This window comes from Vombatus ursinus, unplaced genomic scaffold (genome assembly GCF_900497805.2).
Source record: "Vombatus ursinus unplaced genomic scaffold, bare-nosed wombat genome assembly UNPS02014768.1, whole genome shotgun sequence".
In the NCBI taxonomy this organism is placed as follows: Eukaryota; Metazoa; Chordata; class Mammalia; order Diprotodontia; family Vombatidae; genus Vombatus; species Vombatus ursinus.
Genome location: NW_020954546.1, coordinates 36,111,201 through 36,128,337, shown reverse-complemented (window position 1 = coordinate 36,128,337; position 17,137 = coordinate 36,111,201). Strand labels below are relative to the sequence as shown.

Below are 17,137 nucleotides of genomic sequence, written 5' to 3'. Positions count from 1 at the left end.
ACAATTGAATTTGTGTTTTTTTAAATGAGTGTCTCCAGGTATATTTATAATGTATACATTTTGGCTAGGATTGATGAAACTTCTTAAACAAATAGATTCTTAACAGTTAAAACATTTTTTAAAAAGTAGAATTCAGCTTCCATAAGTGATTTACTCTAATTTGGATCAATGCTGATTTGGGTGTTTGGATAGTTGGGGACAGTGAAGAGAGAACTCTGGGTTGGTCCACTGTAGGAGTAATCTACACCCCCCCACACACAAATCCAGGAGTCTTGCACAGTCCTATTTGAGGATTCAGTTAGTTTGTGATGGACCAAGGAGCTAGGACCATAGCAAGAAAAAGTAGCTTCAGTTTTGATTACTTCCTGCTGGGAGTGGGGGGGGGGGGGACACACACACGAGAAGGGGGAAGAGAAGTACAGATGTAATTTCCTTTTCTTTTTTTTTTTAAACTTCACTGCTCTGAGTCAGAAGCCAGAATGGATGTCCTACTTGTAGTCATAGCTGCTGTGCCGCTCATCTTGGGTAAGATCATTCCTTCTTCTAGCCCTCACCAGAATTCTGTGTCTAGTAGTTAGGGAACAAGGTGGGGAAGAAGATGAAAAGTGTGGAGGGAATAAAGGGTGGAGAAAAGAGTATGACAAAAGGAGCAATTCCAGTCTCATCTGTAACTGGCATTCTGGGTCCAGAATCTAGGTGGTGAACATGGGAATAGAGAAAGTAGGAGATCGAACCTAGAAAAGAATAGGCTGAGAAGGGTCGAGACTACAGACTTGGAGAGATTTCAGAAAAAAAAAAAAAAAAAAAAAGGAAATCATTGTTCTCTATCTCCAAGGAAGGCAGAGCAAGAAAAGGCAGCTGAAACTGCATGGTAAGAGGAAACTCCATTTTATGATTGGGGAAAACTAGGAGCAGGGTGACATTAGATGGTTGAAGTAACTTTGTTGCTGGAGAGTAAAAGAAAGACTCCCGTCTACATGTGGCTTGGGACTCCTAGAGAAGAATAGCGGCCATCAGGGACACTGGTAAGAGAACAGCTGTCTCCTTCCCTTCTTTGTTTCCCAGTCAGCCAGGTATGTCTCAGTGTTTCCTTTCCTCTTCCTCCAGATTCCTGTGTTATTAACTTGGCTAGGATGTGGGGATGAGGGTGGATAGCAAAAGATGTGGATCTGTAGACTAAGTTATAGAAGTTAGAAATCTTAGAGATCAGCTAATTCAGTTTCCTCATTTTGCAATTGAGGAGAGTAGGTCCCATAAGGTTAAATGGCTTATTTAGGTCACACAGATGGTTAGTGGCAGAGCCTAAGTCTCCCAATGTCCATTCCCTAAATCTTCCTTGTCTATGTGGTGGTGGTAGTGGTGATGGTGGGTGTGTGTGGGTGTGCGTGTGCTCGAGCACGTGCATGCCTCAAATAAACAGCAGTTCTGCAAAGGAAGTGTGGCAGAGTAAATAGAATGCTGGACTTCAGAGTCAGGAAGACTTGGATTTCAATTTTACCTCTAGCATTCACTTGCTCTGTAGCCATGAGAAAGTTACTTAACCCTCTGAACCTCAGTTTTCTCATCTATAAAATGGGGATAAAAATGCCTAGCACCTACTTCACAGGATGAGGCCCAAATGAGAATGTGTATAATATTCCTTACAAATCTTCAAGATATATATATGTACGTGTGTGTGTGTATGTATCTTAATTATTAGAAATGTTAATTTTCAGAGTAGCCAAGATTCTATAAGAACTTAGCTTGGATGGAAGAAGATTTGCGTTGTTTGTTTGTTTTTTTATCTCAGTCCCCTCCGAGACCATTTCTTCATCTAGGTTCTTGGCAAATAAGAGAGACTATGTGGAGCAAGGTGTTTTCTGTTCTGGAAGAATTAATAATAATAATATTTATATAGTGCTTCAAGATTTTCAAAGTGCTTTACAGATATTAGCTCATTTTATCCTTTAACCAACCTTGGGAGGTAAATGCTATTATTATCCCCATTTTACAGATGAGGAAACTGAATCACAGAGAAGTTAAGTGAGTTGTTCAGATTCATACAGTTCATAAGTGTCTGAAGTCAGATGTGAATGCAGGTCTTTCTGACTCCAGGTCCAGCACTTTATCCAATGCACCATGTAGCTGGAAAAGATAATCACAAGTACAACCTCAGTCCTTACAGGTCAAACCTGGGACAATTTAAGCTGGGGATGCAGAATATGAGGCTTGGGAGGAGGAGTCTGAAGAAAGAGTCCTTGGTGAAGTAAAGGGGAGGGTGAACCTATGGTTTTTTATTCAGAACACAGGGCAGAACATGGGAAAGGGATTATAACAGTCTTTTGACAGGTTGATGCTTAGGGAAGGCAGCAAAATGGGAACTTCATGGGCTGACTGTTATTTCCTGATGACTTCAGACTGTCAGTGGATTGTGGAAAGACCCCATGAGCCGCTCACTTTTGCTCATTTTAGGACAAGAATATGAGGAAGAACAAATATATGAAGGAATATATGAAGATTATCAGGTGGTCTATTACACAGTCACTCCATATTACGGTGAGCATGATACAGAGGGACACAATCTGGGCTAGAGCTCTACTGCCTTCCGTGCAGTGGCCAGGCCAAAGAGGACAAATAAGATAAGTAATATTATTTATTTTGGGGAGAACCAAAACCATTAACCTAACCCACACCACTTCTCAGTCTCATTTCCAAAGTCTCAAACAGGATCTGACTTAACTCAATTGCTTAAGTCTCCTAAGCCTGTGATGATTAATCTTTTGGGGGCTGTGACATCATTCTCCCCTTCCTAAAGATATATGTAATATCTATTGCACATCTATGTGTACATATACACAGATATTACATACACACATAGATATACAATAGCTATGTATGGGTATATATGTACACATACATCCATATGCATACATACATATGTCTTTTTTTTCCCTTTCCAGCTTATAAGGGATAGAAAACTTGTGAAAATTCAATCATCTATCAGTGCACTATATAGTTATTCCCCAAGTTGAGAGGGGAGGGGAAAAGTAGGGCTGCTCTGAGGAGAGGCTGGTTAAGAGCATTAGAAGGGAGTTTTTTAATTAAAATATAGATGCAACTGGTTTTTAGGGCGATATTGTTGCATATCTGTTTTTGTTTATTCACATGCTTTTAAAATTAAAGTGAATGCAAATTATACAATGTTGTCTTATACTGCCCATGGGACGTGGCCAAGAACACTTGGAAAATTCCCATCTCAGCCTTTCATCTCTGATTTCTGGGTGCCCTTAGATTTTCATTAGATTATGAACTCCTTGGAGTCAGGGACTGACTCCTTTCTATGTTCTCCTTTCTATGAATTCCTAGCCCTTAGAGAGTGTTTACTCCATAGTAAGCACTAGTAAATAATTGACCATTTTTTCTCTTTCTCAGATGACTTTGGAGTCAACTTTACCCTTGACTATTCCCAATTTGAGGAGGAGGATAGAATGGTGAGCGACCCACTGACCTGGGGAAACTCTGTGGAGGGGTTTGGATGGAATGTAACTTAAAAAAACCCAAAACATAACTAGCTATTGTGTTAAAATAAAACTAGTTGGTAGGCCTAAAATGAATCAGGATAAAGAGAAACTGGGCAATCAGCCAAAAATGAATAGGGAACCTATGGGGAATTAGTGAAGAGAAAGCCAGAATTCAATTAGTTTGGTACAAATATTACAAAAAAGGGTTAGTCTCTTATCCAAAGGATCTAGGGAACTCAGAACATGTGTTAATGGTAAAGGACAGGCAATTTTGTATTTCACTGAGGGATTGGGGGATTAGTGGCTTTGAACCTAAGTCTTGGGGGATACTGAAAAGAATCTTTGGGGAGGTTGTATGAGTGGGTTGGGGGGTGAATGGAGGAGTTAATCCTGTTTTCCAATCATACTGATAACAGAGCATTGAGAAACAAACTATAACTCAAGCAGGAGACAGGAAGGTTAATCCTGAGAAAAAACTTCCAGACAATGGCATACAGAAGACAACAGAAAAAGTGAGTAAGGATAGGGATGCAGACCTCATAGAAGTATTTACCTCTCCTGGATAAATGACAGGCTGGCTGGGGTTAGAGCATGAAGAAGGAGGAGGGCTTGAGGTTCAATCTTGGGATACTGAGGGACCCAAGTCACTTAGCACAGTATCTCGCACATAATATGTGCTTAAGAAATTCTAGTTCCCTTCCCTTCTCTGGTTCTGAAAAGTATTAGCAACTTGCTGACACTGATTTTCACCTAGCCAATAGTCCTTTTCTTTCAGATTTAATGCCAATGTTATGTGGAGATGAGTGGGAGGACTTACTTCAATTCCATTTCAATTTAATTAGTATTTAAGGAGTGTCTTGTGATGCTGAACACTGTACTTGGTGTTGTGGGGATATAATTGACTATGCTACATGTCTTTTCCACTTTAGAAATTTACAATCTTATCGGAGAGACAAAAGTTGCACACGTGAAACAACAGAGAAGAATGAGAATGCATATAATTAAATGCCAACTTAACATAATGAAATTTCAAGATGTATGATACAGACAATAAGTGTCATGGGTGGAAGGAGAGAGGAATCATAATTGGCTAGAGGTTTTAGTGGAGAGAGTGGGACTATAAAAATAGGAGGGATTTTAATAAATGGAGAGTAGTGGAAAGGATATTCCAAGGGTAAAAAGAGCAAGGATGAGGAGGTAAAAATGAGTGTGGGATATTAGAGGGTCAGGGAGCAGAGTACATGTGTTGGAATGTAGTGGGACACAACATGGGGTAGGTAAAATGGGGTTGACTCATTTAAGGTCTTCACCACCAGGCTGAGCACCATCGTAGCTAGAGCTGATAGAGACCTTAAATATCATCAGTTTCGATTAGACAAGTTGCTCTGTTGAGTATAGTGTCATGTAAACTCAGTTTCACATCTGTAAAATGAGCTGGAGAAGGAAATGCAAATCACCCCAGTATTTCTGCCAAGAAAACCACAAAATGGGGTCACAAAGAGTCAACTGAAATGACTGAACAAACAAACAGACATCATAAACTTAAGATGTTCAAAACTGAACTCATTTTCCCCAAATCCTTCCCCCTTCTAAACCTCCCTACTACTTTCTAGGGTACTATCATCCTGCCAGTCTCCCAGATTTGACACCTAGCTGTCACCTTCCATTCCTCACTCTCATCCCCCATGTATAATCTGTTGCCAAGGCCTGTCGACATTACTTTCATAACCTTCTTTGCATATGCCCCTTTCTCTCCTTCTACACTGTCACCCTGAGGTATAGGCCCTCATCTCCTCATGCTTGGACTACTGCAATAGCCTGCTGCTTGATCTGCCTGCCTTAAGTCTCTTGTCACTGCAGTCCTTCCTCCACTCAGCTGTCAAAGTGAGTTTCTTAAAGTACAGGTCCAACAGAGTCACCTCCATACTCAACAAACTCCAGTGACTCCCTATCATCTCTAGGATCAACTATAAGATCCTCTGTTTGGTGTTCAAAGCTCTTTACAATCTAACTCCTTCTCATGCTGTCCCACCTTTCCAGTCTTCTTACATCTTATACCCAACAATATACTTTTCAATATGGTGACACTGGTCTTCGTGCTATTCCTAAAACAAGTAACTCCATTTCTGGGCTCCATGTCTTTTCACTGGCTGTCCCCCATGGATGGAATGCTCTTCTTCCTCATCTCTGCCTCCTTGCTTCCTTCAAGTCCCAGCTAAAATCCTACCTTTTACAGGAAGTCTTTCCCAATCTCTCTTAATCTAGTACCTTCCCTCTCTTGATAATTTCCTATTAATCCTGTATATAGCTTGTCTGTACATAGTTGTTTGCATGTTGGTTCCCCCATTTGATTGAGGGCAGGGATATTCTTGCCTTTCTTTGTATCCCATGTGCTTAGCAAGTGCCTTGAAAATAGCAGATGCTTAATAAATGTTTATTGGCTGACTGAATTGATAGTCTAGATTAAGGCGGTTAGAGTGGGAATGGAGAATGGATAAATTCAAGGGAGTGTTCAAAGGAAAAAATGACAGGATTTGGAGATCTGCCTTTATAGGCATGGAATGAGGTAGAGGGAGAGCTGAAGATGACTTGTACATTTTGACCCGGGGTGATCAGGAGAATCACCAAAATCAGTGCTATTTTGAATTGACAAAATTGGGGAGTATGGGAGTGGGCTTAGTTTAGAAAGGGGGATGATGAGTTTGATTTTGGACAAGGTGAATAAACACTGGTGAGAGGGAAATCTTTAAGTGGAAATGTCCTAAGAACAATGAGAACAAAAGTCATAGTAGAGATATAGATCTGGAAGTCATAGGCATGAGGTGATCGTTAAAGGCATGAAATGAGTTTGCCAATAATAATAGCTTGTATTTACATAGTGTTTCACATATATCATATCATTTGAGCCTCTCTACAACCTTATAAGGTAAGTAGTATAATGATTATTATTTCCATTTTATGGATAAGGAAACATCCAAAGGATGTTTAGAGAGGTTTAGAGAGGCTAAGGAATGCCCTACCTATCATGGAGACTCATCAGTGGAGCCAAGGATTAAATTCAGATCTTCTATGTCCCAGGCCAGTACTCAGTCCACTACACCAAAGGAGAGATTATACACAGAGAAGAACTGGGGCCAAGAAGGAAAAGAAGATGGCCCCAGGGACAGAAAAGAATCTACCACAGAGGTAGGAGAACTAAGATAAGAATGCATCCCAGAAGAAAAGGGAGGGCAGAATTTTAAGCAGAGAGATATTCAGTGGTGTCAGATGCTACAAAAAGACTGGGGATTAAGAACTGTGAAAAGGCCATTAAAATTGGAAGGAAGTCATTAGAGATTGGAAATAGCAGTGGAAGCCATATTGTGGGCCTCTGAAGAAGTGGGTTGTGAAGTAATATAGGTAATATACATTAACTGCTCTTTTGAGAAATATAGTTGTGAAAGGAGAGAGAAAAGAGAAGGGACAGCATCCGGAAGGGACAAAAGGCTCAAGCAAGAAGGAATCCATGTTTGAAAGTTGAAGGGGAGGAATTAGTAGAGAGTGAAGGGAGATGTAGAGGTGAGGTTTCTGAGGATTTGGGAGGGTGCTAAGGCCTATTATGCAGAGTCTCATTTTAGAGGGGATAAGTGACACATCTTCATCTGGGCCCAGAAAAAAGGAGAGGGTGAGTATAGAGAATGAGGCATGTTGAGATGAAGCTCTTCTCTCGGGTGTGGTAAGCTTCCAAGCCCATGCGCCTGCCAGTAGCCAGGTAGGGTAGAATGTGGAGGGATCATATATTTGTGTTTTAGGCACCTTCAGCTATGGATGCTGCTGTGCCCACTCTGCAGCATCACCTCCCACTCCTCCTTCTGCCCTGGGTTCTGCTGAGGTGGATATTGCTACTTTAGAAGGTGAGAGGTCAGGATAATTATGCTCAACCACCTGCTTGGGAGAAAACAGGGTAGGTTAAAATAGCTCTTCCAATGTTCTCAGCATAACATCTCTAGGTAGGGGATGGGAGTGTGTGTGGGGAGGACTGGGAACTTGGGGAGAAGGGGTGAATGGAAGGAGTAGGCTAACAACAGGAGAGACTGTGTTTAGAAAACAGGAAAAATTTCTTGTTTCAAGGAGATAGTAGGATAGTCCTGGGAGTGTCATGAAATGAAACTTAAAATGGAGGCTCAGGTGACTTTAGGACTTCCTAGTCCAGATGCAGGAAACTGGACAAAATAACCTCTTGAGTGCCCTTTGCCAGCTTCGAGAGTTAAAGCCAATTTCCAGCTGGTTGTGGCCCAGACGAGGCAGGTGCAAATAGGCAGTGGGTGAGGCTCCTAATGAGTTGGAGAGTTAAAGGGCAAAGTTCAGTAGCAAAAGAGATTCCCTATTGGTTAAAGTAGAGTTGAGGGAGGTAGAGAAAGAAAGAGGAGAGAAAGGAAATTCCAACTAGGGAGTTGGAGGTGAAATTCTGATAGGAGTTAAGCTGAAGAAAGGAATTCCTGGTAATAAGGAAATCATGGAAATGAAAGTTGAGGAGAAGGACAGCACATCTCTGTGAACCTCCTCTTAAAGGAGAAATGTTATCGAGGGTGAAGGAAAGTTGCATGTCAGATGTATATTCTGGAGTGAGGAAAGGGTGCCTGGGTTCCTAATCCTGTTCCAAGGACCAGAGTTCAAATTTCCCTCTTGATCCTTAGTACCTGTGAAACATCCAGTAAGGCACTTAAAAAATCTCTAGACCTAAGTTTTCTCACCTGTAAAATGAGGGATTGGAGTGGATGAACTCTAAGAACTTCCAGCTCTAGATCTTTTCCTTCTTTCCTTTTCAGGAGAGAGAAGGCTGCCATGACTTCTTTGAAAAGGGGGTGGGGGGGGAGTGGAGTGCAGAAACTGGAAAAAGAAATAAATAATTGAACCACAAACGTTATCTCATTGTCCTTCCATATGATCTTCCCTTGGAGGATCATCATACTGCTTCTTGGGCCATTGGGGTGGGAGTGAGCTGTGATGTTTTGCATCCCTTTCTCTTTGGAATTGAAAACAGTATGTATTGTCTACCTGTTACAATCTCTGCTCTTTCCCATATTTTGAAGTTTATATATACAGAGCCCTAACTAGGGCAGGCCACTAAAGCTTTGTATGCAGGCACTGAAATTTTGAGGGATACTGACAGCACTTTTAATCCAGCAGTTTAGAAACCAGAATTTAGCATCTACTTAGCAAGATTATTGAGCTACCAGGTGGTAGCTTCCTCTCCATGAGTAGCACCCAACGTGACTCTCCTCACCTCCTTTCCCTATGCTACTCACTATCCTCAAATGAATTGGGGACACATTTCTTTCAACTTTCCTAGCTGCAAAATGATGTGCTTGTTCTGGATATAGAGTCGAACTTTCATCCTCTCTTTGCTTCCAATTCGGTTACTAAGTCAGTAGTGGGGAACGTGCGGCCTCGAGGCCACGTGTTTATTTCATCTGGGGTTGGAAGGTTTGTGTGTCTGGGTTGGGGAAGGGGAAATGGCTTTAAAACATAAACCAGTTCCCTTTTCCTATATGGCCCCCTGCAAAGTGTTTGGGTTTGTTTTTTCTTTACAAAAAAAAAAAAACATTGAGAAGCGGACGGTCAATATAACAAAAATCCTTGCCCCGGTATCTCGGTCTTGCAGAATTTTATATTTCTTTTTAACCTCTTTATGTACGCTAAGGGGAACTGTGCTTCCCCCTTGTGGCTGCTTCAGAAACCGTCACCCCACTCGACTTCCAACTCTGAACCCACCCATGAGAATACGAGGGTCATTTAATTTGAGGGACTTTAGAGATACAGCCCAGCTTCTTCATTTTTACTGAACAACTGAGGCCAAGAGAGATTACGTGCCTTGCCTAGGGTCACACATCTAGTGAGTGTCAGGGGCAGGATATGAACCCAACTCTTTCTGACTTCAAGTACAGCACCCTATGCACTCCTGTCTCGGAATGGGGAGACGTCGATAGTATCCTCTTAACTTCTCAGCTCCAGGTAGCTCCGCACGTTCAGACGGGCCATCTCACTTCAAACGGTCTCTCTAAACCCACATCCCAAAATCATGCACATCTCCAGGACCCAGAGGGGGAAAAGAATGACCATTGCCCCTCTCCCCTACCAGGGGAAAGCATCCAGACGTGGAGGGGACGCGGGGAAGGGATCCAGCCCAGGTAGTGGGCGGATGAGTAAAACAGGAGCGTGAGAGGCCGTCTGGCGCTCTGACAAGGGGTCCGAGGTGGGGCAGGCAAGGCACCAGTGTGTGTAACGTGTGCTCTCTCGGGTTATGTAAGAAAAGCGCTGTAACTGCCGGCGAGAGAACGCGGTGTTCCCGGCGCTAGTCCCCGCCCTGCTCTGCCCGCGGAGCACCGAGACACCCGGCTTGGGGCGGGGGCGGGTTGAGGAGACGTGGGGAGTCACGAGTCCCAGGCCTGAGAGTGTGGCTATATACGCCCAGCACACAGTGTCCCACACAGTCGACCGGTCCCACACGTTGCAAACACTGGACTCTCTCGGCTCCACGTGCACATCTGACATGCACACTGCAAGAGGCTTAGGGGGCGGGCAGGACGACAATTCCGGGGGCGGAGCCTGGAATTCCAGGAGCCTCACCTCTGCTGTGGAATCCCCCTCCTTCGCCCACCCGCGGCGTCCTTGGCCCTCCAAACCGCCCTCCTTCCGCCCCCAGCCGCGTGCGTGCTCTTTCTCTTCAGGCTCCACACACTCGAGTCTCTCGGGCCTGGGCGCTTCACCTCCCCGCCTAAGTTTAGCCAGTCCAACTCCTCCTCGCCCTCCTTTTCGGTGTTTCCTACTTCCCCCTCCCCTTTCGGCCACCGGGTCCTCTTTCTAAGCCGCATGTAGGGGCGGAGCACTGTATTAGTCTCTCCAGGCCAATTAACGATGGGCCGCCCCTCCATTGGCCGAGCCCCTGAGAGCTTAGCCAATGAACGGGGGATGTCGTCATGGGCCGGAGAACAGAGGTCACGTGTTCCCGGCTCTCCCGCCAATAGGAGGATAGCAACCCGGTGCGCAGGGGAAGGCACGTGCGGAGCTGCACGTGTCGGGATGGGGTAGGGGCGGGACCTGGCTAAGGAAAGGCGGAGGAGGGAAGAGTAGACCAGGTGCGCTAGGGAGAGCCTTGGACGGAGCTGGAGGTTTGGTGAGCACTTCGCGGGCCCTAGAACGAGCTAATTTGGGGTGGTTTCGGAGAGAAAGAGTCTTGAGAAAGGGAGGGATCAGATGATGACACTGGGTGGGGATGCGTTATGAGGCTGAGACGGACTGGAAGAGGTCAGTGATAGGGAACCCGATTTTAGAAGAGATTGACGGGGGGCGGGGGCGAGCCGTGTCCCTTCTTGGGCTTCGGAGGGGCCTCCGCGAGTGTGAGTGGAAGGCACTGGGCGTCCGTCCCCGGATCACAGCTGCTTACACTGCCCTGCACCTGGCCCCCACCTGGAGAGGCCGGCACAAGCTTGACCAGGAGTTAGAGGAGAGTAGGAGCGACAGCCCCAGGAGACGTGGGACGGCAGCTTGTGGGAGGGCAGATGTGGTGGTGGATCTGATCAAAAATTTTCCTTTCGACTTTGGAAAGAGAGGATAGAGAAGCCTCCATCATTCTGGAGGCGGCTTCTCCGGGGGAGCTTTTGAGTCACTCCCAGCCCCTTCCAACATAGATGACGGGGTGACTTTTCTGTTGCCTCAAGGATAATTTTGAGTTGCGGGGGGGGGGGGGGGAGCAATGCCCTAATTCCGCTTCTTCCACTCTGTTCCACTCCATCAATTCCCCAGACCTAACACGCAAACTCCTCCTTTGTTCTTAAGTTGCAGGTTCAAACGTACTACAGCATCTGCTCTTAATTCAACACTAACGTCCATCCCCAGCTTCCCTGGAAACATGGAGTCTCCATCTAGTAGTTCCTTCTATTCCTCTTCCTCCCTCTCTTCTTCCTCTTCCCCCTCGGAGGTGGACAGTGCCCTCAGCGACTTTGGCTTTTCCTCAGATAGTGAGGGGGAGTGCAGGGGGGCTCACGGGTCCAGGTCAGAGGCTGGTTGGCAGAGGGGAAGTCAGCGGCCAGGACCTCTTCGATGTTGCCGTCGGCCCCTGAGTTCCAGTGGTCATCAGGTTTCATCTTGCCTAGAAGGACCTGGCTTCGCTTCCCCCATGGCTGGTTCAGGAATGAAAAGATCAAGAGACAGTGAGGAGGAGACTTGTCTCAACACCCAGAACCTTAGTACAGAAGGAGATCGGCTCTTTGCTCAGAAGGTAAAAATAAGAAGGGGGAAGAACTGGGAAGTCTGGAGGCCTATTATTTTGTGTATGTTCTGAAGTAGTTTAGTGATTCTAACTGGGTTGTGTTATTGACCATCTTTGGTCATAGCTCCTAGATTTGAAAGAATAATTTATATTGTGCTAGGGTCGGCTTACACTCTTTGATCTCTTTCTCTATAGTGTAAAGAGCTCCAAGGATTCATTCGCCCCCTCACAGACCTGTTGAATGGGCTGAAGATGGGCCGCTATGAGAGAGGTGGTTATCTATTTTTGTCCATCTGTTCCGCTGTGTTACTCATTCAGTCTGTATCCATGTCTTTGCCAGAATGGAATTAGGCTAGTGTGACTTCTTCCTTTTTGTCCCTGGAATAGTTGCAATACCTGAAAATAACCCTACTTCATCTTATCCTTAAGTATTATAGCTTCACCAGGCTAAACGCCTGGAATCCTGAGTATCTTAGTCCTCTGAAGGCTTTGTTATGGAATAGAAGTGCCCCCCTTTTCCCCTTCCTTATTTCCTCCCAACAGGCCAGAAATTTATTCGCTTCCTCTCTCTTTTCTAGACTGGAGTCTTTCAATCTTTGGTATCTCTTTCCCCCTCTCTCTCATTTACATTTAGGATTAAGTAGTTTTCAACAGAGTGTGGCAATGGACAGGATTCAGCGTATTGTAGGTGTCCTACAGAAGCCCGAGATGGGGTAAGTTGCCCTGCTTTTTCTTTCTCTGACCCAAATAAAAGTGTGATGTCTCCCTAATCTTGTTTTCTTTTTCCTTCTACTTCTGAAATCTCTAACTGCTCTTCTAAATTTTTTTTTCTTTTTGCCTTTGCAGTGAGCGTTATCTAGGGACCTTGCTACAAGTAGAGAGTATGTTGAAGACCTGGTTCCCTCACATAGCTTCCCAGAGGTCACCCTCAGAAGATGGGAAGCACAGGTTTCAATCTAAGGTGAGAACTTAAAAGTTATAAGATAGGATGGGAGGACTGTATATACAGTGGGATCCTTTCTTCCTTTTTATCCCTTAACCCTTCCTCATTGATATGGGCATCTCCAGGAAGAGAATTGCTTGTCTCTCCACCCCTAGTTTATGCATTGGTTTATATTTATCACTGGGAAGTTTTCTGATGTCTAATCTTTTTCTTCCCATTACAACTGTTGATCTTGTTTCTTGAGCAGATAGTAGGTAAAATGGGTCTTTTCCTTAGTCAGATGTCCAGGCAAAAAGATTAAGAAATAAAAAGATCTTTCTTTCCTCTAACCTGATTTTGCTTAAGAACATGTTAAGGTTTTGTTTTTTGGGGGTTTTTTTTGTTTTTTGGTGAGGCAATTGGGGTTAAGTGAGTTGCCCAGGGTCACACAGCTAGTAAGTGTCAAGTGTCTGGTCTGAGACTGGATTTGAACTCAGGTCCTCCTGACTCTAGGACCAGGGCTCTATCTACTTCGCCACCTAGCTGCCCCTAGGGTTGTTATTTTTATTAAAATAAGTGGATTTACCACAGAATTCCTATAAATAATATGATTCCACGGTACATTTAAAAATCAGACTCAGATTGCAAAAATTTGGTTTATCACACTGTGTGACCTTGGACAAGTCACCTTAACTTCTTTGGGTCTCACTTTCCCATCTCTAAAAGGAGGGCCTGAACTGGGTGACCTCTGAAGTTCTTTCTATATCTAAATCTATGACCCTACAACTTCTCAAAACTATCACACCAGCGAGATGTGCCTTTTTATACATTGAGAACTGGAAATGCTTGTAGAATACAGAGTAAAGGATTGCAATTTCGGGGGGTCAGGGAAGCTACGCTGTCCTTGAGAGGGTTGGGGACCTGGCTTGAGGGTCTCCTGTTGCCTCTTTCCATCTCCAGAGAAAAATCAGCTCTTGATGGCTTATTCACTCACTACTTTCTCCTCAATCCTTCTGATTCCCAGCGCTTGGCCAGCAGCCAGACCTACCCAACTGGTCCCTTAGCTCATCTCCCCAGAAAGGAGTTAAACCAGATTCAACTAAGACAGCAGGATCAAGGAAAAGAGAAGTTGCATTCTCAAGAACAAGAGTTGCCCCACCTCCTCCCAGAATGGCCAGCCATGAACTTGACATGGATCCATACATCCCCTATTTGCAACCCACCTCTCAGTTCCCTTGGCTCAGCTACCTTCAGCCATGGTCTTCTGGGTCCTGGGGCCAGATTTGGGGTTATCCTCTTCCTTCAGCATGGAGCACAATCTTTTGCCTATTCAGCGCCCACCACTCCTGTCCGTGATGCTACAGTGTCTCCTGTTGTCTGTGATGGTCCTAAGAACCTCCCTGAAGAAGGGCCTCGTTGCTACAGTTTGCCAGTTTCTCTAGCATCCACCCCACTGACCTCAGAATGGAGCCGTGCCCTATCTTCACCCTGTTTACCCACTGCAGCTAGGGAGATGACAACTATAATGGATGAAAAACAGGCGCTTCATTTCTGCTGATGTCCCATTCTCCCCATCCCAACTATAGGACTATCCTCTCTGCTCTGGTTTTTATTTTATGTGTGTTTTTTTATTTTATTTTTTGAAGTGTGTATATTTGTGCTGAGGGGATAGAAACCCTCTCTGATTAAAGTAATTTTACACCTGAATTATTTGTTGATTTGAGGAAGCAAAACACTCTTGTACCATTTTTTTTTGCTACCCTGTGCAAAGGTTCCTTACTGTACACTTGAGCTCGCTTGTGCGCTCTCTCTCTCTCTCTCTCTCTCTCTCTCTCTCTCTCTCTCTCTCTCGCTCACACACACACACACACACACACACACACACTACCTCCAACCAATCTTTTCTTCTTAACTGGCAAGTACAAGCAGAAGGGATTTTATAGGTTGACACTCCCTTCAAAGGCATCTTTTTAGGACAACTCTCAGTTAAATTGTGTGTTTCACTGTTTGGTTTGTTTCTAATTAATTCCAGGACTACCATCCTCATTTTTTGTTATCTTCCACTGACCCAGATCAACAGCAGCTTCTACTGTGAGCTGGCCATTTACAGTAGGCTGTTGATGTTTTGGGGTGTGTATGTGTGTGTGGGGGAGGTGAGTCTCATGTAATTGTTGCCAAGGTAAGGAGTAAGAGCTTAGAACACCCACGGTTGGCCGTCAGTTCCTAAAGAGGGAGGAGCAATCTTGAATTGTCAGGAGTTCCCTCAGGTATGAGTTTTAAGTGCTAGATGTAGGAAGAGGGAAAGGCTCTCTATTTTCTTGTTCAGCTCTTTGTGACTCTGGACCTAGCATGCCAGTCCTGTCCATGGGGTTTTCTTGGCAAAGATACTGGAGTGATTTGCCATTCCTTCTCTAGTGGCTTTTAAGGCAAACAGAAGTTAAGTGACTTGCCCAGGGTCACACAGCTAGTGAATGTCTGAGGCCCAATTTGAATTCGGGTCTTCCTGACTGCAAACCCAGCACTCTATCCACTGAGCCATCTAGCTATGCTCCCCTCCAACTTAGAAGCAAAGTGTAGTTATGAACAATCATACATCTACTTTTCTCAACCTGAGTTCTTGTTCTATCAGGTTCAGCCTCCTGTTGAAGCCTGCCCTGTGTGAACATACCTCATGGTAGCACTTCAAAGTCTAGACTAGAGTAAAGAAAACATAGAAAAATCTTTCATTTCCCCCTTCCCTTCTTGTCTATCCTCTTTGTTGTGGATGACTTTGAGAACTATTTGACTGAAAATCAAGGGCAGAATAAGTGTGCCTCATCCTCTCTGAAAATGGTGGCTTTTTCCCATTCCCCTTTATCTTGGTTCATCCTCTTATTCCCTCATTACTTTTCCTGGATTCTCAGTTTTTCTTTCATTGGCACCTCCCTCACTGCCTGAGCAAAGGGGCTCAGGTATTGCCTTTCTTGGAAGGCAAGAAGAATCTTATCCTTTTTACTGTCTCTCCACCCTTTCAGGCAGGCAGTGGCCTCGTAGAATCTTGAGTTGGAAAGCACATTGGAGGTCTTTTAATCAAACTTCCTCTTTCAATAACTTTTTTTTAAAAAATCATTTTTCTTTATCTCTACTATTCCATTTCTATTGACTACTCCTTTTAATTCAATTTTAATTTTTGAGCACTTCTTGGCATCTATAAGGCAGTAATAGTTTAGTTCTCAGCTGTCTGATCATTCTTGTTTCATGATTCTATTTCTTTCTCCCAAAAGTGGGGACATCCCAAGGCTCTTTTTCTAGACTACCTCAGATAATTCACTTTTATACTTTCAACTCTCACCTCTATTCAGGTGAATCTCAGATCTTTATCTGACCTTCTTTCCGAATGCCAATCCCACATTTCTGACTGCTGACTATCTACACTGGGAATTCCTCCTTTCCCCTGAAACTCAAAGAAAAGTACAAAATTTTAGAACTGGAAGGGATTTTTAAGTTCATCTAATTCAATGTTGGCATTTTATAGATGAAGGAACTAAAGCCCAAAGAAATTACTTGTCCAGGTCAAATGATGAAATTGGAACCATAATCTGTCTTTTGACTTCAGTCCAGCCTTTTCTACTGTACTAACTAGTTATCATTCATAGCCTCCATATGTCATTTGGCACTATCTGTATTATTTATTTTTTATGTGTAAGACTTGCCTGGGCAAGGTCTGTCATGTATCGGGTCTTTTAGTAGCCAGCATAATACCTCGAAGAGTAAATGTCTAATAAGTGTTCATTATGCTGATGCCTTGGCCTGGAAAAATTGAGATCTCTTTGTGTTTGGGGCCTGGCTTTCTTTGGAAATTCAAAACATGTATGTTCTTTCTGATGTGCTTGTCTATTGTTATTATTTTCCTAGGTTATACTCACTATTCCAGCTTTTAGTTTCCTGAATTGTGACTTTGCTCCAAGCTCTGGTAATTTCTGGAATTTTTAGGGCTTTCTTTAGTTCTGATCTGTGTTAGCTAGGCTTATGAGTGCTGTGTTCATGGACCACTGGTTATCCTGCTGCAAAGGCCTGGAGTAGTTTGACCTCTGCAGACTTCTATTCCTGAGTCCCACTTTGGGGTTCTAACACAGTAGCAGGCTAGGAATCCTGGCTAAGACCCTGGGCTGGTCTCCCATCTCTCTGTCCCCAATACATAGCTTCAAGCTCTAGGATCCCTTGGCATGCTCCTTCCTGGTCCCTGAGATGGAAGGCTTCTCTGAGATGAGCACCTAGACAGAGGCTTTCTATACGGACCTTTTCTCTATATCCATAAGATTCTGGCTGTCTCTATGGATTTGAGCTGGCAAAAATGAACTTAACTGTAGGTTCTCTTTGGATTTTTAGAAAAATCATTACTCTGCCCTGATGCTAGTTTTTTAAAATTCTTGATGGAGTAGTGAGGGAACTTGGCCATTTTGCTTCCACCTTTTGCCATCTTGG

The 17,137-nt window shown here is 44.0% G+C and overlaps 2 protein-coding genes across 6 annotated transcripts; both read left to right on the top strand.

The window, feature by feature from the left end:
* The first annotated feature begins 444 nt into the window (after positions 1-444).
* LOC114043420 (uncharacterized protein C1orf54-like) lies at positions 445-8,406 on the top strand. 3 transcript variants are annotated; one of them, XR_003569103.1, is made up of 8 exons: positions 467-525; positions 840-1,025; positions 2,452-2,535; positions 3,412-3,470; positions 3,917-4,012; positions 6,579-6,686; positions 7,292-7,393; positions 8,309-8,406. XR_003569103.1 is itself a non-coding variant. In XM_027862526.1 (7 exons), exons 1-6 carry the CDS (start codon positions 480-482, stop codon positions 7,388-7,390), a joined length of 492 nt encoding a protein of 163 aa, XP_027718327.1. In that variant the 5' UTR covers positions 445-479; the 3' UTR covers positions 7,391-7,393; positions 8,309-8,406. The 3 variants fall into 3 exon arrangements, 2 of the variants coding, with proteins under 2 accessions (XP_027718327.1, XP_027718328.1); XM_027862526.1 differs by lacking the exon at positions 840-1,025 and having other exon boundaries at positions 445-525; XM_027862527.1 differs by lacking the exons at positions 840-1,025; positions 3,917-4,012 and having other exon boundaries at positions 445-525.
* A 2,165-nt stretch (positions 8,407-10,571) lies between these two features.
* Positions 10,572-14,380, top strand: LOC114043189 (circadian-associated transcriptional repressor-like). 3 transcript variants are annotated; one of them, XM_027862210.1, is made up of 6 exons: positions 10,572-10,656; positions 11,319-11,760; positions 11,947-12,022; positions 12,386-12,464; positions 12,598-12,712; positions 13,698-14,380. In XM_027862210.1, the coding sequence occupies exons 2-6, from the start codon at positions 11,392-11,394 to the stop codon at positions 14,229-14,231; spliced, it is 1,173 nt and encodes a 390-aa protein (XP_027718011.1). In that variant the 5' UTR covers positions 10,572-10,656; positions 11,319-11,391; the 3' UTR covers positions 14,232-14,380. The 3 variants fall into 3 exon arrangements, with proteins under 3 accessions (XP_027718011.1, XP_027718013.1, XP_027718012.1); XM_027862212.1 differs by having other exon boundaries at positions 10,603-10,656; positions 11,325-11,760; XM_027862211.1 differs by lacking the exon at positions 10,572-10,656 and having other exon boundaries at positions 10,841-11,760.
* Positions 14,381-17,137: the final 2,757 nt, after the last annotated feature.